The sequence below is a fragment of the Oncorhynchus masou genome, chromosome 5 (assembly GCF_036934945.1).
Source record: "Oncorhynchus masou masou isolate Uvic2021 chromosome 5, UVic_Omas_1.1, whole genome shotgun sequence".
NCBI classification, from domain to species: Eukaryota; Metazoa; Chordata; class Actinopteri; order Salmoniformes; family Salmonidae; genus Oncorhynchus; species Oncorhynchus masou.
Window position 1 is genome coordinate 29249681 of NC_088216.1, and position 17324 is coordinate 29267004.

A 17324-nucleotide genomic window follows, 5' to 3' on the forward strand; every position below is an offset into this window, starting at 1 on the left:
TCGTAAATAATTGGATAAATGACCATATGCGTCTCCTTTGGGTGGGTCAGTGCTACATTTAGTTGTAATGCTTTGTAAATGTTATGGACACATAAATACCATAGACAATATGTTTAATAATAATGTAGTAAATAATTATAACTTTTTTAAATGAAATGAGTTATGATGCTAAAGTCACCCACAGGTACTTGTCTTGAATGTCACATGATGGAAGCTTCGTCGTGGGTTTGATGCTTGATTGAAGAGCAGTGTCGTATTCGGCTCACTCGAATCCAGAACGTTGATGAAGAAAAGTCTATGGGTGCCAATCTCTGGACCGTAGTTTTATCCAAAAGAGGGACATTATTTGTGGTCTGAATTTCGCAAAAGCTAACTTAGATTTTGTTTAATCAGTGAAGCTTCATAGGCTAACCATATCCCCAAAGGCTGCCTCTGCCCAACTGCTGGCGCCAGGCTGAAGTGGAGTGCGCAACGAGTATTGTCCTGTTGTGGGGCACTAAGTGCGCGACACATCCACTGCTTCTCCGCGAGTCTGTAGACAAGTGTAGAGCGACACGAGAGGAACAGTATTGTAAGAAAAATAGCGCTTTCCTCGAAGAGACTTATTTGTGAAGGTAAACTATGTTTATTTGAATTATTTCCTTTCCTTTTGAAGTGTCTTTAGTAGGCTGTCCGAAATGGGTTCAGTTGACATATAGGTGCTCAGAAGCGCCTCTTTAGTCTGTTCGTCTCCACGTGATATACTATTGTTTTCTACATTCACTGCTTTGTAGAAATAACTTATTTTCGAAGCTTACGCTTATTCCTGGGATGTAGCAATGTAAAAAAATGTAACTGTCAAGGTCGAATAATGATACAATAAACACTATCCTTTCTATAAATGTTCAAATCCATTTAGTCAGCTATTGATTTTAAGGTGGAGGGAAAACCTTTACTTCCATAAACAACTTTTTACCATATCGATGTGAATACGAACAGGTAGTTTTTACGACTGTGTGGGAATGATATTTTAAGCATGAACTAATGTGTAAGCAAGTCTGGAATTGACGTTGTTGGCAGGCAATTATAGACATAATTGCAAGCCCTTGCTTTGAAAATCGAAACGATATTGAACGCATCCCACTTGGTAATTTAATTTAGGTTTAGTGCATTACTGAAGAGCAGGACCAGGCAGACGTTGGTGGAAAGTGGAGTCAGTATCGATTTTGTTTGGTGGTTTGAGTATCTGTGATGCTGTAATACGTTTGATAGCATATTTCACTGTCACTGTGATCAAACTCCCAAAACTGAAACGATCGAAAACGTTCTAACTTTACCTTACTGAATAGTGTTATTGACTGTGTGTTTGTTTATTCCATGTTTAACTCTGTGTTGTGCTTTGGTTTATCTTGGCCAGGTCTCAGTTGTAAATGAGAACTTGTTCTCAACTAGCCTATGTAACAGTATAACTTTAGAGCGTCCCCTCGACCATACCCGGGCGCGAACCAGGGACCCTCTGCACACAACAACAACTAACACCCACGAAGCATCGTTACCCATCGCTCCACAAAATCCGCGGCCCCTGCAGAGCAAGGGGAACTACCTCTTCAAGGTCTCCGAGCAAGTGACGTAACCGATTGAAACGCTATTTAGCGCGCACCAGAGCTAACTAAGCGAGCTGTTTCACATCCGTTACACCTACCTGGTTAAATAAAGGTGATTTATTTTTTAAGTAATAGGATACATGCACATTACCCCAACCCTTTCCAGAGCCCATTGGGGCGAGTTGGGCAGCACATGGTAATGGCATGTGTGTTTTAGTGGCATGGCCACACAATCATGGAATAGTCCCAATCAGTATTATCCAGCGAAAGTCTAACAGGTTAGATTGGGCTACGTGTTGTTCATGTAGATAATCAACAAAAACAAGGATCAGAATGAGAAATTGGGTGATTTTATCTTGTGCTTTAATTACAGTTGATTATTATTTACAATCCTGTAACACTTGTGACAAATAAAGGTTACATAATCAAAGACCAACTAACTGTATTGTTTTGAATAAAACTGACTTAAAATTGCTGTTAAAGTCATAATGAAGTAAGAGAGAAATGAGTTATTATCTGCCAAGTCTATACATGCCTGTAGCCTTGGAGACTGGCAGTCATGAACACAGACCAATGTTATTTAACCTGCTGGCGGTTACCACAGGCTAATTCACAGCCGATGTACACTGACACAGCATCAGCATCTGCTTGACAGGGAGCTAATACCACTCTCCCTCTTTTTCTGTTGGAGGTGCCCTATCACAGGGCCTGCCTCTTCTTGTACAGTCTGTCCTGCTGTCTGTCCGCTTTACATTATCTCAGCCAGCCTGCCTATGCTTCTGTCTCCTCTCTCCTAAGGCACTGTCATAACAACACATTGACTCGTGACTTTTACATCTAATTTCTGTTTCTTCCGACTGGCTCATTAGCCTATTCTGTCACACCCTGATCTTTCACCTGTCCTTGTGATTGTCTCCACCCCCCTCCAGGTGTCGCATATTTTTCTCCCATTATCCCCTGTGTATTTATACCTGTGTTCTCTGTTTGTCTGTTGCCAGTTCATCTAGTTTGTCAAGCCTACCAGTGTTTTCTTGTGTCAGCTTCTGCTTTTCCCCAGTCTCTCTTTTCTCATCCTCCTGGGTTTTGACCCTTGCCTGTCCTGACCCTGTACCCACCTGCCTGCCTGGAGGAGCCTGCCTGCCTGTACCTTTGCCCCACCTCTGGATTACAGAACTCTGCCAGACCTGAGCCTGCCTGCCTGTACCTTTGCCCCACCTCTGGATTACAGAACTCTGCCAGACCTGTTACTTCGACACGGTCTGCATTGTTACTTCGACACGGTCTGCATCTGGGTCTTACCTTGATACCTGATATATTCAGTCTTCCTTAATGTGGGAACCTTAGTATTGTGCTGCACACAAAAGAGACATGGCCAAGTTGAGCACTAAAAGAGAGAGTACTTGGTCTCATGACAAAGCGAGAGAATGTGCCATTTCTCCGGGTGACTGGCTGTGTTTTGCCATTTGCCCCTCAAACATGACGTATGCTTCTATGTTATGATGAACCGTGGGAGAGTTCATCGTAGCATACAGTTTCAATGTCCTACAGCTGAGGTATAAAGATACTAATTTGTGTTTTATTTTAAGTGAAAATACATTTGAACAGATCCCATATAGATTTCTGACATAACCAACAGTGGAGTGTCATCTGAAAGATTTTATTTGAGAAAATGATCACCACAGTTACTCATTTTATTTTTGGATCAGTTGATTGACAGGCTGCTAACATTCTGGCCTTGTTTGAAGAGGCAGAAACACTTTATTTGGATAGTCCATCTGTAGATGCTCTACAGATTATCTTCACGCTAACTATCTACTAACTCTAACCTTAACCCTTATCTTTACCCTAAATATAACCCTTACCCTACCCCAAACCTTAACCCTAACCCTTATTCTAAACTTAACCCTGACCCTTATTCTAAGCTTAACCCTGACCCTTACTGTAACCTTCGCAAGCAGTTGCTTATCAACAGAGAGTTTGCTGATAGTATGACCATCTGTAGAGCACTTACAGACGGAAAATCGGGACTATCCAAATAAAGTGTGACCGAAGAGGCGAGCACAGCCAAGAAACACTGGCTGAGATCTGTCAGGGAGATGCCTTTGGAGCAGCATAAAAGGCTTGGAGCGAGGCAAGCACTGCTCAAGCCTACTAACATGTTCTGACATGAACTGTCCCCAGGCATTCAGTCAGAGGCAGTCCGTTGTTGCCTCTGAACCCTAAAGACTCGAGGCTGGTAAGATGCCCTCTGCAGTCTCCAGAGGTTTAACTGTTGGGTTGAGTTTGTGTTCAAAATTAATTATTTTTGTTGTTGTTGTGGAAATTGAAATCTTTAGATGGAGGGCCATTGGAATGTTGTTTTCACAGTGGTGAAATTTCATGACCTGGTATTTATTTTTGGGCTAAGTGACACGTTTTGGGATATTTTTATAGCCAAAAATACATCGTTACTAACAACAGTCTCTTGTGACGTATAGTAGATACTCTTGTAAGCATGGTGCTGGGGAAGCGTACCGGGAGTCTCCGAGTGTTTTGTAGGTCAGGAAGACTGTTTGACGTAGGAGTATGACTGATTTAGCACAGCCCTGTAGTGCCTATGCTACTGTATGCTAGTGTTATATACAGGGGCTATGGAGTGTGATGATTGTGGCTAGCTAACTGCTAGCTCCCTCCATAGCTGTGTTGGGGCTCCATGTCATGTCCCCCATGTCCAGCCACTGTCCACAGGGCTCTATAGTCCTCTGATGCTGTCCACCCCACTGACCGCCAACTCGCATGGGCTAAGTGACACGTTTTGGGATATTTTTATAGCCAAAAAATACATCGTTACTAACAACAGTCTCTTGTGACGTATAGTAGATACTCTTGTAAGCATGGTGCTGGGGAAGCGTACCGGGAGTCTCCGAGTGTTTTGTAGGTCAGGAAGACTGTTTGACGTAGGAGTATGACTGATTTAGCACAGCCCTGTAGTGCCTATGCTACTGTATGCTAGTGTTATATACAGGGGCTATGGAGTGTGATGATTGTGGCTAGCTAACTGCTAGCTCCTGGTATTAACATGAGTGGTATTCATAGCTGTGTTGGGGCTCCATGTCATGTCCCCCATGTCCAGCCACTGTCCACAGGGCTCTATAGTCCTCTGATGCTGTCCACCCCACTGACCGCCAACTCGCATCAGTGGAACACACAAGCCATGTTACTCTGGAGACTGTGCATAGCGACATCTGGCCGTCATGGAAACTGGGTCAGTGGCTTTTACGAAAGGAGTGTACAGATGAATCCTTGACAGTGACAGAGAAATAATGTTGTTGTTTTTTAAACAGACAATTTGGTTAACATTAATTTCTGTTCTACTACTGACAAATGTTTGAGTAACTCCAGACGTTATTGTGTTGGATTGTAACCAGGTCCTAATGTGACAATCACGTTCAGTGGTAGGGACCAAGTCAGTTGGGTAATTGAAGCCTAAATGGCTGTTTATACTGTTGAATTTGCATGAGCTGCTATGTTCAGAATGCTTGGTATTAAAATGAGCAGGTATGTTCAGAATGCTTGGTATTAAAATGAGCAGGTATGTTCAGAATGCTTGGTATTAAAATGAGCAGGTATGGTCAGAATGCTTGGTATTAAAATGAGCTGCTATGTTCAGAATGCTTGGTATTAAAATGAGCAGGTATTTCAGAATGCTTGGTATTAAAATGAGCTGCTATGTTCAGAATGCTTGGTATTAAAATGAGCAGGTATGGTCAGAATGCTTGGTATTAAAATGAGCAGGTATGGTCAGAATGCTTGGTATTAAAATGAGCAGGTATTTCAGAATGCTTGGTATTAACATGAGCTGGTGTGGTCAGAATGCTTGGTATTCAAATGAGCAGGTAGTTCAGAATGCTTGGTATTCAAATGAGCAGGTAGTTCAGAATGCTTGGTATTCAAATGAGCAGGTAGTTCAGAATGCTTGGTATTAAAATGAGCAGGTATTTCAGAATGCTTGGTATTAAAATGAGCAGGTATTTCAGAATGCTTGGTATTAAAATGAGCAGGTATTTCAGAATGCTTGGTATTAAAATGAGCAGGTATTTCAGAATGCTTGGTATTAAAATGAGCAGGTATTTCAGAATGCTTGGTATTCAAATGAGCTGGTATGTTCAGAATGCTTGGTATTCAAATGAGCAGGTATTTCAGAATGCTTGGTATTCAAATGAGCAGGTATTTCAGAATGCTTGGTATTCAAATGAGCCGGTATTTCAGAATGCTTGGTATTCAAATGAGCTGGTATGTTCAGAATGCTTGGTATTCAAATGAGCTGGTATGTTCAGAATGCTTGGTATTAAAATGAGCAGGTATGTTCAGAATGCTTGGTATTAAAATGAGCAGGTATGTTCAGAATGCTTGGTATTCAAATGAGCAGGTATGTTCAGAATGCTTGGTATTCAAATGAGCAGGTAGTTCAGAATGCTTGGTATTCAAATGAGCAGGTAGTTCAGAATGCTTGGTATTCAAATGAGCAGGTATTTCAGAATGCTTGGTATTAAAATGAGCAGGTATTTCAGAATGCTTGGTATTCAAATGAGCAGGTATTTCAGAATGCTTGGTATTCAAATGAGCTGGTATGTTCAGAATGCTTGGTATTCAAATGAGCTGGTATGTCCAGAATGCTTGGTATTAAAATGAGCTGGTATGTTCAGAATGCTTGGTATTAAAATGAGCTGGTATGGTCAGAATGCTTGGTATTAAAATGAGCTGGTATTTCAGAATGCTAGGTATTAACATGAGCTGGTATGGTCAGAATGCTTGGTATTCAAATGAGCTGGTATGTTCAGAATGCTTGGTATTCAAATGAGCAGGTATTTCAGAATACTTGGTATTCAAATGAGCAGGTATGTTCAGAATGCTTGGTATTCAAATGAGCCGGTATTTCAGAATGCTTGGTATTCAAATGAGCAGGTATTTCAGAATGCTTGGTATTGAAATGAGCTGGTATGTTCAGAATGCTTGGTATTCAAATGAGCTGGTATGTTCAGAATGCTTGGTATTCAAATGAGCTGGTATGTTCAGAATGCTTGGTATTCAAATGAGCTGGTATGTTCAGAATGCTTGGTATTCAAATGAGCTGGTATGTTTAGAATGCTTGGTATTCAAATGAGCTGGTATGTTCAGAATGCTTGGTATTAAAATGAGCTGGTATGGTCAGAATGCTTGGTATTCAAATGAGCAGGTATTTCAGAATGCTTGGTATTAAAATGAGCTGGTATGTTCAGAATGCTTGGTATTAAAATGAGCTGGTATGTTCAGATTGCTTGGTATTAAAATGAGCTGGTATGTTCAGAATGCTTGGTATTAAAATGAGCTGGTATGTTCAGAATGCTTGGTATTAAAATGAGCTGGTATGGTCAGAATGCTTGGTATTAAAATGAGCAGGTATGTTCAGAATGCTTGGTATTAAAATGAGCAGGTATGTTCAGAATGCTTGGTATTAAAATGAGCTGGTATTTCAGAATGCTAGGTATTAACATGAGCTGGTATGGTCAGAATGCTTGGTATTCAAATGAGCTGGTATGTTCAGAATGCTTGGTATTCAAATGAGCAGGTATTTCAGAATACTTGGTATTCAAATGAGCAGGTATGTTCAGAATGCTTGGTATTCAAATGAGCCGGTATTTCAGAATGCTTGGTATTCAAATGAGCAGGTATTTCAGAATGCTTGGTATTGAAATGAGCTGGTATGTTCAGAATGCTTGGTATTCAAATGAGCTGGTATGTTCAGAATGCTTGGTATTCAAATGAGCTGGTATGTTCAGAATGCTTGGTATTCAAATGAGCTGGTATGTTCAGAATGCTTGGTATTCAAATGAGCTGGTATGTTTAGAATGCTTGGTATTCAAATGAGCTGGTATGTTCAGAATGCTTGGTATTAAAATGAGCTGGTATGGTCAGAATGCTTGGTATTCAAATGAGCAGGTATTTCAGAATGCTTGGTATTAAAATGAGCTGGTATGTTCAGAATGCTTGGTATTAAAATGAGCTGGTATGTTCAGATTGCTTGGTATTAAAATGAGCTGGTATGTTCAGAATGCTTGGTATTAAAATGAGCTGGTATGTTCAGAATGCTTGGTATTAAAATGAGCTGGTATGGTCAGAATGCTTGGTATTAAAATGAGCAGGTATGTTCAGAATGCTTGGTATTAAAATGAGCAGGTATGTTCAGAATGCTTGGTATTAAAATGAGCAGGTATTTCAGAATGCTTGGTATTAACATGAGCTGGTATGGTCAGAATGCTTGGTATTAAAATTAGCAGGTATTTCAGAATGCTTGGTATTCACATGAGCTGGTATGGTCAGAATGCTTGGTATTCAAATGAGCTGGTATGTTCAGAATGCTTGGTATTCAAATGAGCAGGTATTTCAGAATACTTGGTATTCAAATGAGCAGGTATGTTCAGAATGCTTGGTATTCAAATGAGCCGGTATTTCAGAATGCTTGGTATTCAAATGAGCAGGTATGTTCAGAATGCTTGGTATTGAAATGAGCTGGTATGTTCTCAGAATGCTTGGTATTCAAATGAGCTGGTATGTTCAGAATGCTTGGTATTCAAATGAGCTGGTATGTTCAGAATGCTTGGTATTCAAATGAGCTGGTATGTTCAGAATGCTTGGTATTAAAATGAGCTGGTATGGTCAGAATGCTTGGTATTCAAATGAGCAGGTATTTCAGAATGCTTGGTATTAAAATGAGCTGGTATGTTCAGAATGCTTGGTATTAAAATGAGCTGGTATGTTCAGATTGCTTGGTATTAAAATGAGCTGGTATGTTCAGAATGCTTGGTATTAAAATGAGCTGGTATGATCAGAATGCTAGGTATTAAAATGAGCAGGTATTTCAGAATGCTTGGTATTAAAATGAGCTGGTATGGTCAGAATGCTTGTTATTTAAATGAGCAGGTATGGTCAGAATGCTTGGTATTAAAATGAGCAGGTATGGTCAGAATGCTTGGTATTAAAATGAGCTGGTATGGCCTATTAGCAACATCTACAAACACAGTCGATGACATGTAAATCGAACTCTACAAATCCCCAATTACACTAACCCATAGATCATAACAAGGACGGTTCCAAGCAACCAATGGATAACACCATAGCCTAAAAATATCAACATCAAAAGACTAAACATAAATTCCATATGTGATCCTGACCAGTGACCACCCTTTTTCCATGAGGCTGTGAGAGTTATTGGAACAGAGTTCTGATTCGTTGCAGGTTTTTTTTCCCCCCCATCATTGACTTTCCGACCGTTGTGTTGAAAACGGTAGTTGGCTTTAGGATTGAATAGAGGCTGATGAGGCTGGGTGCGTGCTAATTGAATGGACAGCGAGAGTACTGACTGACCTAGTTCCATTAGTGATGATGCAGTGGGTTCCATTCCACTGGAGACAGTTAGATGCATGGTCAATCTGATATCTGCTGTGGCCATACAGCATTTATTACGATGCGGCCTCCGCCGAAGTCAGAGCAAACATAATTTTTGCACTTCGCGGATCAGAGCTGTTGTCAAGGAAGTGAGTGTGTTTATACAGAACCTCCCGCCCCAACCTACCGTCAACCAATCGTGTCAATGCAGAGCTGTATGGAGCCATCCGCGTTATTACAACATTTGAGAGATGCACGGCGATGTGGTACGGAGCTTGATTTGGCCTCTGTATTCCTCCGGAGCCTCAGACCACATTTTCGGATCAGGCATAAATTGGCTTTTGGTCGCTGTTACAATGAACTCCGCCCTCGCGTGGTGAGTGGCGGGAGACACCACAGAACAGACCTGGGTCATGTTCATAAGGCACCAACTGGAGAAAAATGAAACAGAACTGGGACTTGTCGAACAAGAAACTATAATTTTAGTTTTCTTTTGCAGAATATCTTAAAGCATTTTCTATTTCTTGCTTTTATGAACATAACCCAGAGTAGGTGCATGGTCAAAATGGCTTCAGGTGCAGTCAAATAAGATTGTTAGGTTTCTATAGTAATAAAAAAATACTAGACACTAAACAGAACTAGATTGTTGCAGTTGGGTGTTCATCCGTGTATTGGATTCCAGTCACAGAATGGATGTGCCCATCTTATTCAAAGGTAGTTTGTTATAATGCAAAGAGGGACTATGAGGCTTTTTGGATCTCCCGGCTTAGGCCCTGGAAGCTTTGAACATCTAATGAGAAACATTGGTCAATAGACAGTTTTTCTCGGCTCAATCGCCATTCATAATCCTGTACGGGCAGGACCAATGTTTGGACTGAATTAGCATTCATAGTAGATTGAATGAGGCCTGTTGATCTCTTTGTGTGCGTGTGAATGGACATGATGCAGAATTTAGTTATTGGCTGTGGGTATCCTTTGATCTAATCTGAAAAGTGTGTGTGTGTGTGTGTGTGTGTGTGTGTGTGTGTGTGTGTGTGTGTGTGTGTGTGTGTGTGTGTGTGTGTGTGTGTGTGTGCAGATGCAAGCATGTGTGTTATGTGCATTTGTCAATAGGTTTCTTGGAAACCAATGACTCACACAAAGAATTGGCAAGTTGGACATCATCATAGCTTCCTGTACTCCCCACTGTACCATGGCAACAGGTATTAAGCCTTTGCCAAGACTGTGCTTCAAGTGGCGAGGACGGAACACAATGACACTCAAACAATTATATATTCCAAATGATCAACTGGGTGGTTCTAGCCCTGACTGCAGATTGGCTGAAAGCTGTGGTATATCAGACCGTATACCATGGGGTATGACAAAATGTTATTTTTACTACTCTAATTGTGTTGTGTCGTGACTAAGAACAGCCCTTAGCTGTGGTTTATTGGCCATATACCACACCCCCTTGGGCCTTATTGCTTAAATAGACTCCCTGTTTGGATTCTGTATTTTGTCTAAGATGTGACACTTATAAGTGGATCCATACCAATCTAGGAAACTTGTTTAAAAAAAAAAAATCAAAAATCAAAACACCACTAGCTACTGATGATAAGCATTTAATCGTGCTATCCTTTGGGTGGGCAGAGCAAATGGCTCCTCAAAAGGATGCGGCCACTAGGATAATGATATCTAAGGGATTCGGAAATAACTAAAATATTACATATTAATCTTTTCTTTCTCATTTTCATGTTGAGGTAGAGGATATTGTTCTGCCCTAACGGCAACTATTTCACCATGACACTTAGACGTCAACTAGATTAAACTGCATTCCCACTTCTGACTGCCTGGTATTTTCACTGTAGAAAATATAAGTCTGTCTGGATATTTCTCCTAGTATTTTACTTGTATATGGCCCAAAAGTCCACAACACCCTGCACTGGTTGCTTTCATGAATATACAACAGAATATCTTTGCAAATAACTTCCTGTGGAAGTAGCTGTTTGGACACTTCATAGAACCAGTTAACTAGCATTAATGTACACAGTCAAATCTGTAAAAAAAAACTTTAAAAAAATGTCTTCCCCCCAACTGAAAGCTTTAAAATAGTTCTACTCTATTTCTTCTGAATTTCAGGTCCATATTGGTTCAAATCCTAGAAGTCCTCATCTTTCAGCATCAGATAGTGACTATGTAGCAAAGCCAGGCATGGCAAAGTTCTCCCTGCCTCCACTTGTCTCTGGTCCCTTCCATATGTCTTGGGCCCTTCTTTCCCCATCCAAACACTTGTCGAGCCCCTCTGGCAACCAGCCTCCCCATCTGCGACAGCCAGCCCGAAAAGCCTGCAAACGTCACTGTTCAAATACAGTCCCATAGAGTTGGAATGGAAAATCACATACTTTTACCCTATTCCCCCAGCCACTTTAATACGGACAGACTATTTCTGACTGATCGCACAAGGACTAATGACGTCTGTATATTTTTAAACCATCTTGCACTGACAACGCGTGATCAACAGTCAGGCTTGTTCTGTCATTTATGTTCTGTCATGTATTATTTAGTATTCTGTCATTTGGTGCTCTGTCAGTGTTGTGATTTAGTGTTCTGTTATTTTGCATTGTCATTATGTGTCCTGTCGTTTAGGCATAGCGTTTTGTCATTTATAGTTATCTATTATTTGAAATGTAGTTTTGTCTACACCAGGAGGTAGGCCTTCTATACATTGAAGCTCAAACTGCCTTGATAGATCTCTATTTTTAGAGGTTTGGTAATGATGCCGTGTGTGTGTGTGAGAGTGTGTGTGTGTGTGTGTGTGTGTGTGTGTGTGTGTGTGTGTGTGTGTGTGTGTGTGTGTGTGTGTGTGTGTGTGTGTGTGTGTGTGTGGGAGTAACGAGCGCAACTGGATGCTAGCATCGAACGTTAACCACCCTATGATAAAACACAGTAGCCTGTCAATGAATGGCCTTGTGCGTCACACGCAAGCTAGCGCGTCACATGCTAGCAAAGCCACTGGTGTTGAAAGGCTGGTATTAATATCTAAGTGGACGTGTGGGTAAGAGCTGTACTGAATGGGGACTGATTGGCTACCTGATAATGGCCCTCATTTGCTTTCCCCTCATTGCTTACACCTGCTGAACCTTTGTGCTAAAAAGTCCCATTTGATTGACTGGTGAGTCTATGGCTGTGTTCCAATCACTTTATCACCTCCTCGTCTCCTTTCCGAGCTGACCAATGGTAATTTTCCACCTCTGAGTGAGCTACGTGGCCCAAATGTACTTTTGGTCTGAAGGGAAGGCCTATGGACCTTTTTGCCTTCATCCACTTCTAATTAAATGGAATTGATTTTCTAATTGTCCAAATTATAAAGTGGTTAATTGGTAATGATAGAATAGGCCAGTCTCATTACACGCATAGCTGCACCATAGTGAGTCTACCGTAGTGGGAGAGATGTGTTGCATCCACAGTCAGAGGTCAGATGAGATATTTATATTACAACTGTCACACCAATGGCTCTGACTCAGTCCTTTGAAACGATGAACATGCAAAAGCCCTTTAAATGAGATGCATTAGTCATCTTATGCATTCATACCCATATATTATCAATATCGTGATACAAATTGTCCGTGAGGCCATGTTATCAATATCGTGATACAAGGGGCCGTGAGGCCATGTTATCAATATCGTGATACAAGGGGCCGTGAGGCCATGTTATCAATACCGTGATACAAGGGGGCCGTGAGGCCATGTTATCAATACCGTGATACAGGGAGGCCATAAGGCCATGTTATCCATACCGTGATACAAGGGGGCCGTAAGGCCATGTTATCTATACCGTGATACAAGGGGGCCGTGAGGCCATGTTATCTATACCGTGATACAGGGAGGCCGAAAGGCCATGTTATCTATACCGTGATACAAGGGGGCCGTGAGGCCATGTTATCTATACCGTGATACAGGGGGAGCCGTGAGGCCATGTTATCTATACCGTGATACAGGGGGGCCGGGAGTCCATGTTAAGTAGAGGTCGGAATGGCTGATTTAGTTAGGGCTGATTTCAAGTTTTCATAACAATCGGAAATCGGTATTTTTGGGCGCCGATTTGCATATTTTTTAAATTATTTTTTTTATACCTTTAACTAGGCAAGTCAGTTAAGAACACATTTATCACACACTTATTTTCAATGACGGCTTAGGAACGGTGGGTTAACTGCCTTGTTTAGGGGTAGAACGACAGATTTTCTCCTTGTCAGCTCGGGGGATCCAATTTTGCAACCTTACAGTTAACTAGTCCAACGCAATAACGACCGACCTGCCTCTCTCTTGGCAGTAAGCCAAGGTAAGTTGCTAGTTAGCATTAAACTTATCTTATAGAAAACAATCAATCATAATCACTAGTTAACTACACATGGTTGATATTACTAGATATTATCTAGCATGTCCTGCGTTGCATATAATCTGACTGAGCATACAAGTATCTGACTGAGCGGTGGTAGGCAGAAGCAGGCGCGTAAACATTCATTCAAACAGCACTTTCGTGCATTTTGCCAGCAGCTCTTCGTTGTGCATCAAGCATTGCGCTCTTTATGACTTCAAGCCTATCAACTCCCGAGATGAGGCTGGTGTAACCGAAGTGAAATGGCTAGCTAGTTAGCGCACGCTAATAGCGTTTCAAACGTCACTCGCTCTGAGCCTTCTAGTAGTTGTTCCCCTTGCTCTGCATGGGTAATGCGGCTTCGATGGTGGCTGTTGTCGTGTTGCTGGTTCGAGCCCAGGGAGGAACGGAAGCTATACTGTTACACTTGCAATGCTAAAGTGCCTATTAGAACATCCAATAGTCAAAGGTTAATGAAATACAAATGGTATAGAGGGAAATAGTCCTATAATTCCTATAATAAGTACAACCTAAAACTTCTTACCTGGGAATATTGAAGACTCATGTTAATAGGAACCACCAGCTTTCATATGTTCTCTTTTTTTTTATACTAGGCAAGTCAGTTAAGAACAAATTCTTATTTTCAGTGACGGCCTAGGAACAGTGGGATAACTGCCTGTTCATGGGCAGAACGACAGATTTGTACCTTGTCAGCTCGGGGATTTGAACTTGCAACCTTTCGATTACTAGTCCAATGCTCTAACCACTAGGCTACCCTGCCGCCCTTTGCTGTTTGGAGCAAGGAACTGAAATGTTAGCCTTCTTACATAGCACATATTGCACTTTTACTTTCTTCTCCAACACTTTGTTTTTGCATTATTTAAACCAAATTGAACATGTTTCATTATTTACTTGAGGCTAAATTGATTCTATTGATGTATTATATTAAGTTCAAATAAGTGTTCATTCAGTATTGTTGTAATTGTCATTATTACAAATACATGTATAAAAAAATGTTTTTAAAAAGGCCGATTAATCGGTATTGTCTGTTTTGGTCCTCTAATAATCGGTATCGGCGTTGAAAAATCATAATCGGTCGACCTCAAGTCGTTGCAAAGAGAGAAAAACAAAGCCTGAATAGACTGGTATTTCTCTCACACACACACTCCCACTCAAAAACAGCCAGTGACAGTAAACAGACAACTCATTATGTAAAAGGACTGCCTTTTCAACACATATCCCCATGCATGCCCAGAATTCAGGCTTCCAGCTAGCGTGGGCAACAGCTCCTGCAACCAAGTGATCAGTGCTGCTTATGACTGATGAGCATCAACATCAATATGCTGTTGCATATGTCACACCATCATAGTGTAAGACTGCTGGACTTTTGCTTGACTGGATCATGTTGTGTTAATCAGATGGGTCTTGACAGGATCATGTTGTGTTAATCAGATGGGTCTTGACTGGATCATGTTGTGTTAATCAGATGGGTCTTGACAGGATCATGTTGTGTTAATCAGATGGGTCTTGACTGGATCATGTTGTGTTAATCAGATGGGTCTTGACTGGATCATGTTGTGTTAATCAGACGGGTCTTGACTGGATCATGTTGTGTTAATCAGACGGGTCTTGACTGGATCATGTTGTGTTAATCAGACGGGTCTTGACTGGATCATGTTGTGTTAATCAGACGGGTCTTGACTGGATCATGTTGTGTTAATTAGACGGGTCTTGACTGGATCATGTTGTGTTAATCAGACGGGTCTTGACTGGATCATGTTGTGTTAATCAGACGGGTCTTGACTGGATCATGTTGTGTTAATCAGATGGGCTGAATTATGGAATATGAGGAGTAATTCACAGGCCTCCCCAGCACTATTAGTGGTGTGTGGTTTTGGCCTGAGGCAAAGCGAGGGCAGACAGACCTTCAACTGCAGTTTAAAGTTCAGCTTTTTCAAAATCAGCCCAATGTTCATGAAGCAGGATACACTGTATGGTTCTTCTAAAAGTATTTTGAGAGATCAGGGCACTAGGCTAGATTTTCCTTACTTAAAAAAAAAATACAGCTAAACAACTGACAAAGTAATACACTAATATAAAAGTACACTAAACTATGATACACCGATTAGATGTCAGGATGGAAAGGAGAGCAGGGAGGATTACTGGGACATTTTTTACATATTGAGACATGCCTGGCAGGCAGAGCTGCCTCCCAGGTAACGCTCATGGCTTAAGTTTGTCTGGCAATTGACAACTGGGACGCAGACTTGACCATTGGGTCTTAGCCATTGCCTTACAATTGACCATTAGGACATAGACATGGCCTTATCATTGACTACTGTGACACCGACCACTACCTTTTTCTATTAACTCCATCCTCTCTGTCTCCCTGCAGCTCCTCTTTCTGCCGGCGGCGCCCCCTGCAGTTGTGGATGTGGTATGACCCTGTGTGGCAGGAAGGTGTTGACAGTGCTAAGCAGCGTGTTCGCTGTGTGCGCCCTGGGCCTGCTGGGCATCGCTGTCAGTACTGACTACTGGCTCTATCTGGAGGAGGGTGTCATTCTGCCCCTCAATCAGAGCACTGAGTTACGCATGTCCCTGCACTCGGGCCTCTGGAGGGTCTGCTTCACAGCTGGTAAGTTTCTGGTTAGGGGTAGACGTTGCCCTTTAGTTACAGATCTAGGATCAGTTCAGATTAGAGATGCTTGTCCCTGCAGTCAGAGCTGAAAAAAAAAGATATATGCTATGTCACCAACACCAGATAGGTATAGTGAAGTGTGTGGTTTTACGGGATCAGCCATACACCCTTAGAAAAAAGGGTTCTTCCCGCTGGGTTCTTCCGCTGACCCCGTGGAGAACCCTTTTAGGTTTTCTAAGAGTTGAGTTCAGTAGTACGGCGCCCCTGTAGCAAATTAGGGTTAAGTGCCTTGCTCAAGGACACATAGTCAGATTTTTACTTTGTCGGTTCGGGTATTAGAACCAGTTTTCGGTTACTGGCCCAACGCTCTAACCGCTAAGCTACCTGCCACCCTAGATGTTGCCCCTTACCCTTAGGCACAAATCTAGGATCAAGGTAGAGTCTGCCCCTTAGGTGTCCCGAGATCATCATAACCATTCAGGGACACTGACCATTGTTACTTCAGTATCTGACGTTTCTACGTCTGATGACTGGTAGCTTCTAGCTGACCTCTGTGCCAGTCTGTTTCTGTTTTGGTAAGTGATGACAGGAGTTGGCGAGGAGGAGAAACAGGCTGGCACTTCAGGCTGGTTCACTAGACTCTTGAGAGTCAAATGTTCATCCTCTTCTCTCTCCACTCCCTCTCGGCTGCGTCCCAGTGACCTGTCCTTGAGTTACCCTGTCACCCCATGTTGGGTTATTACCATGTCCTATCAACTCAGCCTGGCTGCTCTCTCGCTCTAGGACGCTGACGGTGGGACAAAATCATGATCTTCTCCATTCTCTTTTTCCTTTGTCACTACCCCATGTGTCCCATTGCTGACGTGTTCCTGCTGCTCGTCATTCCAGCATACAACACCTGCATTATTATCCAGGCCCATAAACTGGCCCGTTTTCTGAAGACGCAGTAGTGACCCTACTAGCCAAGCTAACCCAACACCCCTGTTCACCTTCTCCTTCTACTCTGACTGTGAAAAGCCTTGTTTCAAGGGGAACTAACACAGGCTTTTCTCCACCCCGCATGGTTACCTTGTGCCCTGTCACAGGGAAGCTCTACCCCTTCCGGCCCCACCCCCTCACTGCACTGAGACGCCACCCCTTTTCTCCCTGAGCGACGCTATCTTTCAAAGTGTTTCCAAGCAGTAGACCAGGTGTTCACTTCCTCTCTGATGTACTGTCGTCTCTCCCAAGGTAGCCTCTGGATACTGAGGCTGACACAATCAAATGTAGCCAGTGTATTAGAATGAAACTAATGAGCTAACATGTACTGTATTTAAAATGCATGCACTTGCCAAGTAATATTTGT

General features: G+C 42.1%; 1 protein-coding gene across 3 annotated transcripts in view; it reads left to right on the top strand.

Moving 5' to 3' along the window:
• The first annotated feature begins 259 nt into the window (after positions 1-259).
• The window catches only part of LOC135539357 (voltage-dependent calcium channel gamma-5 subunit-like), a 33539-nt gene continuing 16474 nt past the window's right edge, over positions 260-17324 (top strand). The window contains exons 1-2 of one of the 3 annotated variants that reach the window (XM_064965184.1): positions 260-614; positions 15737-15976. In XM_064965184.1, coding sequence (XP_064821256.1) covers positions 15781-15976 — 196 coding nt within the window. In that variant the 5' untranslated portion in view covers positions 260-614; positions 15737-15780. Of the gene's footprint in view, positions 615-3794; positions 3820-10271; positions 10343-15736; positions 15977-17324 lie in introns of those variants that run through there. The other 2 variants (XM_064965186.1, XM_064965185.1) reach the window with 2 other exon arrangements.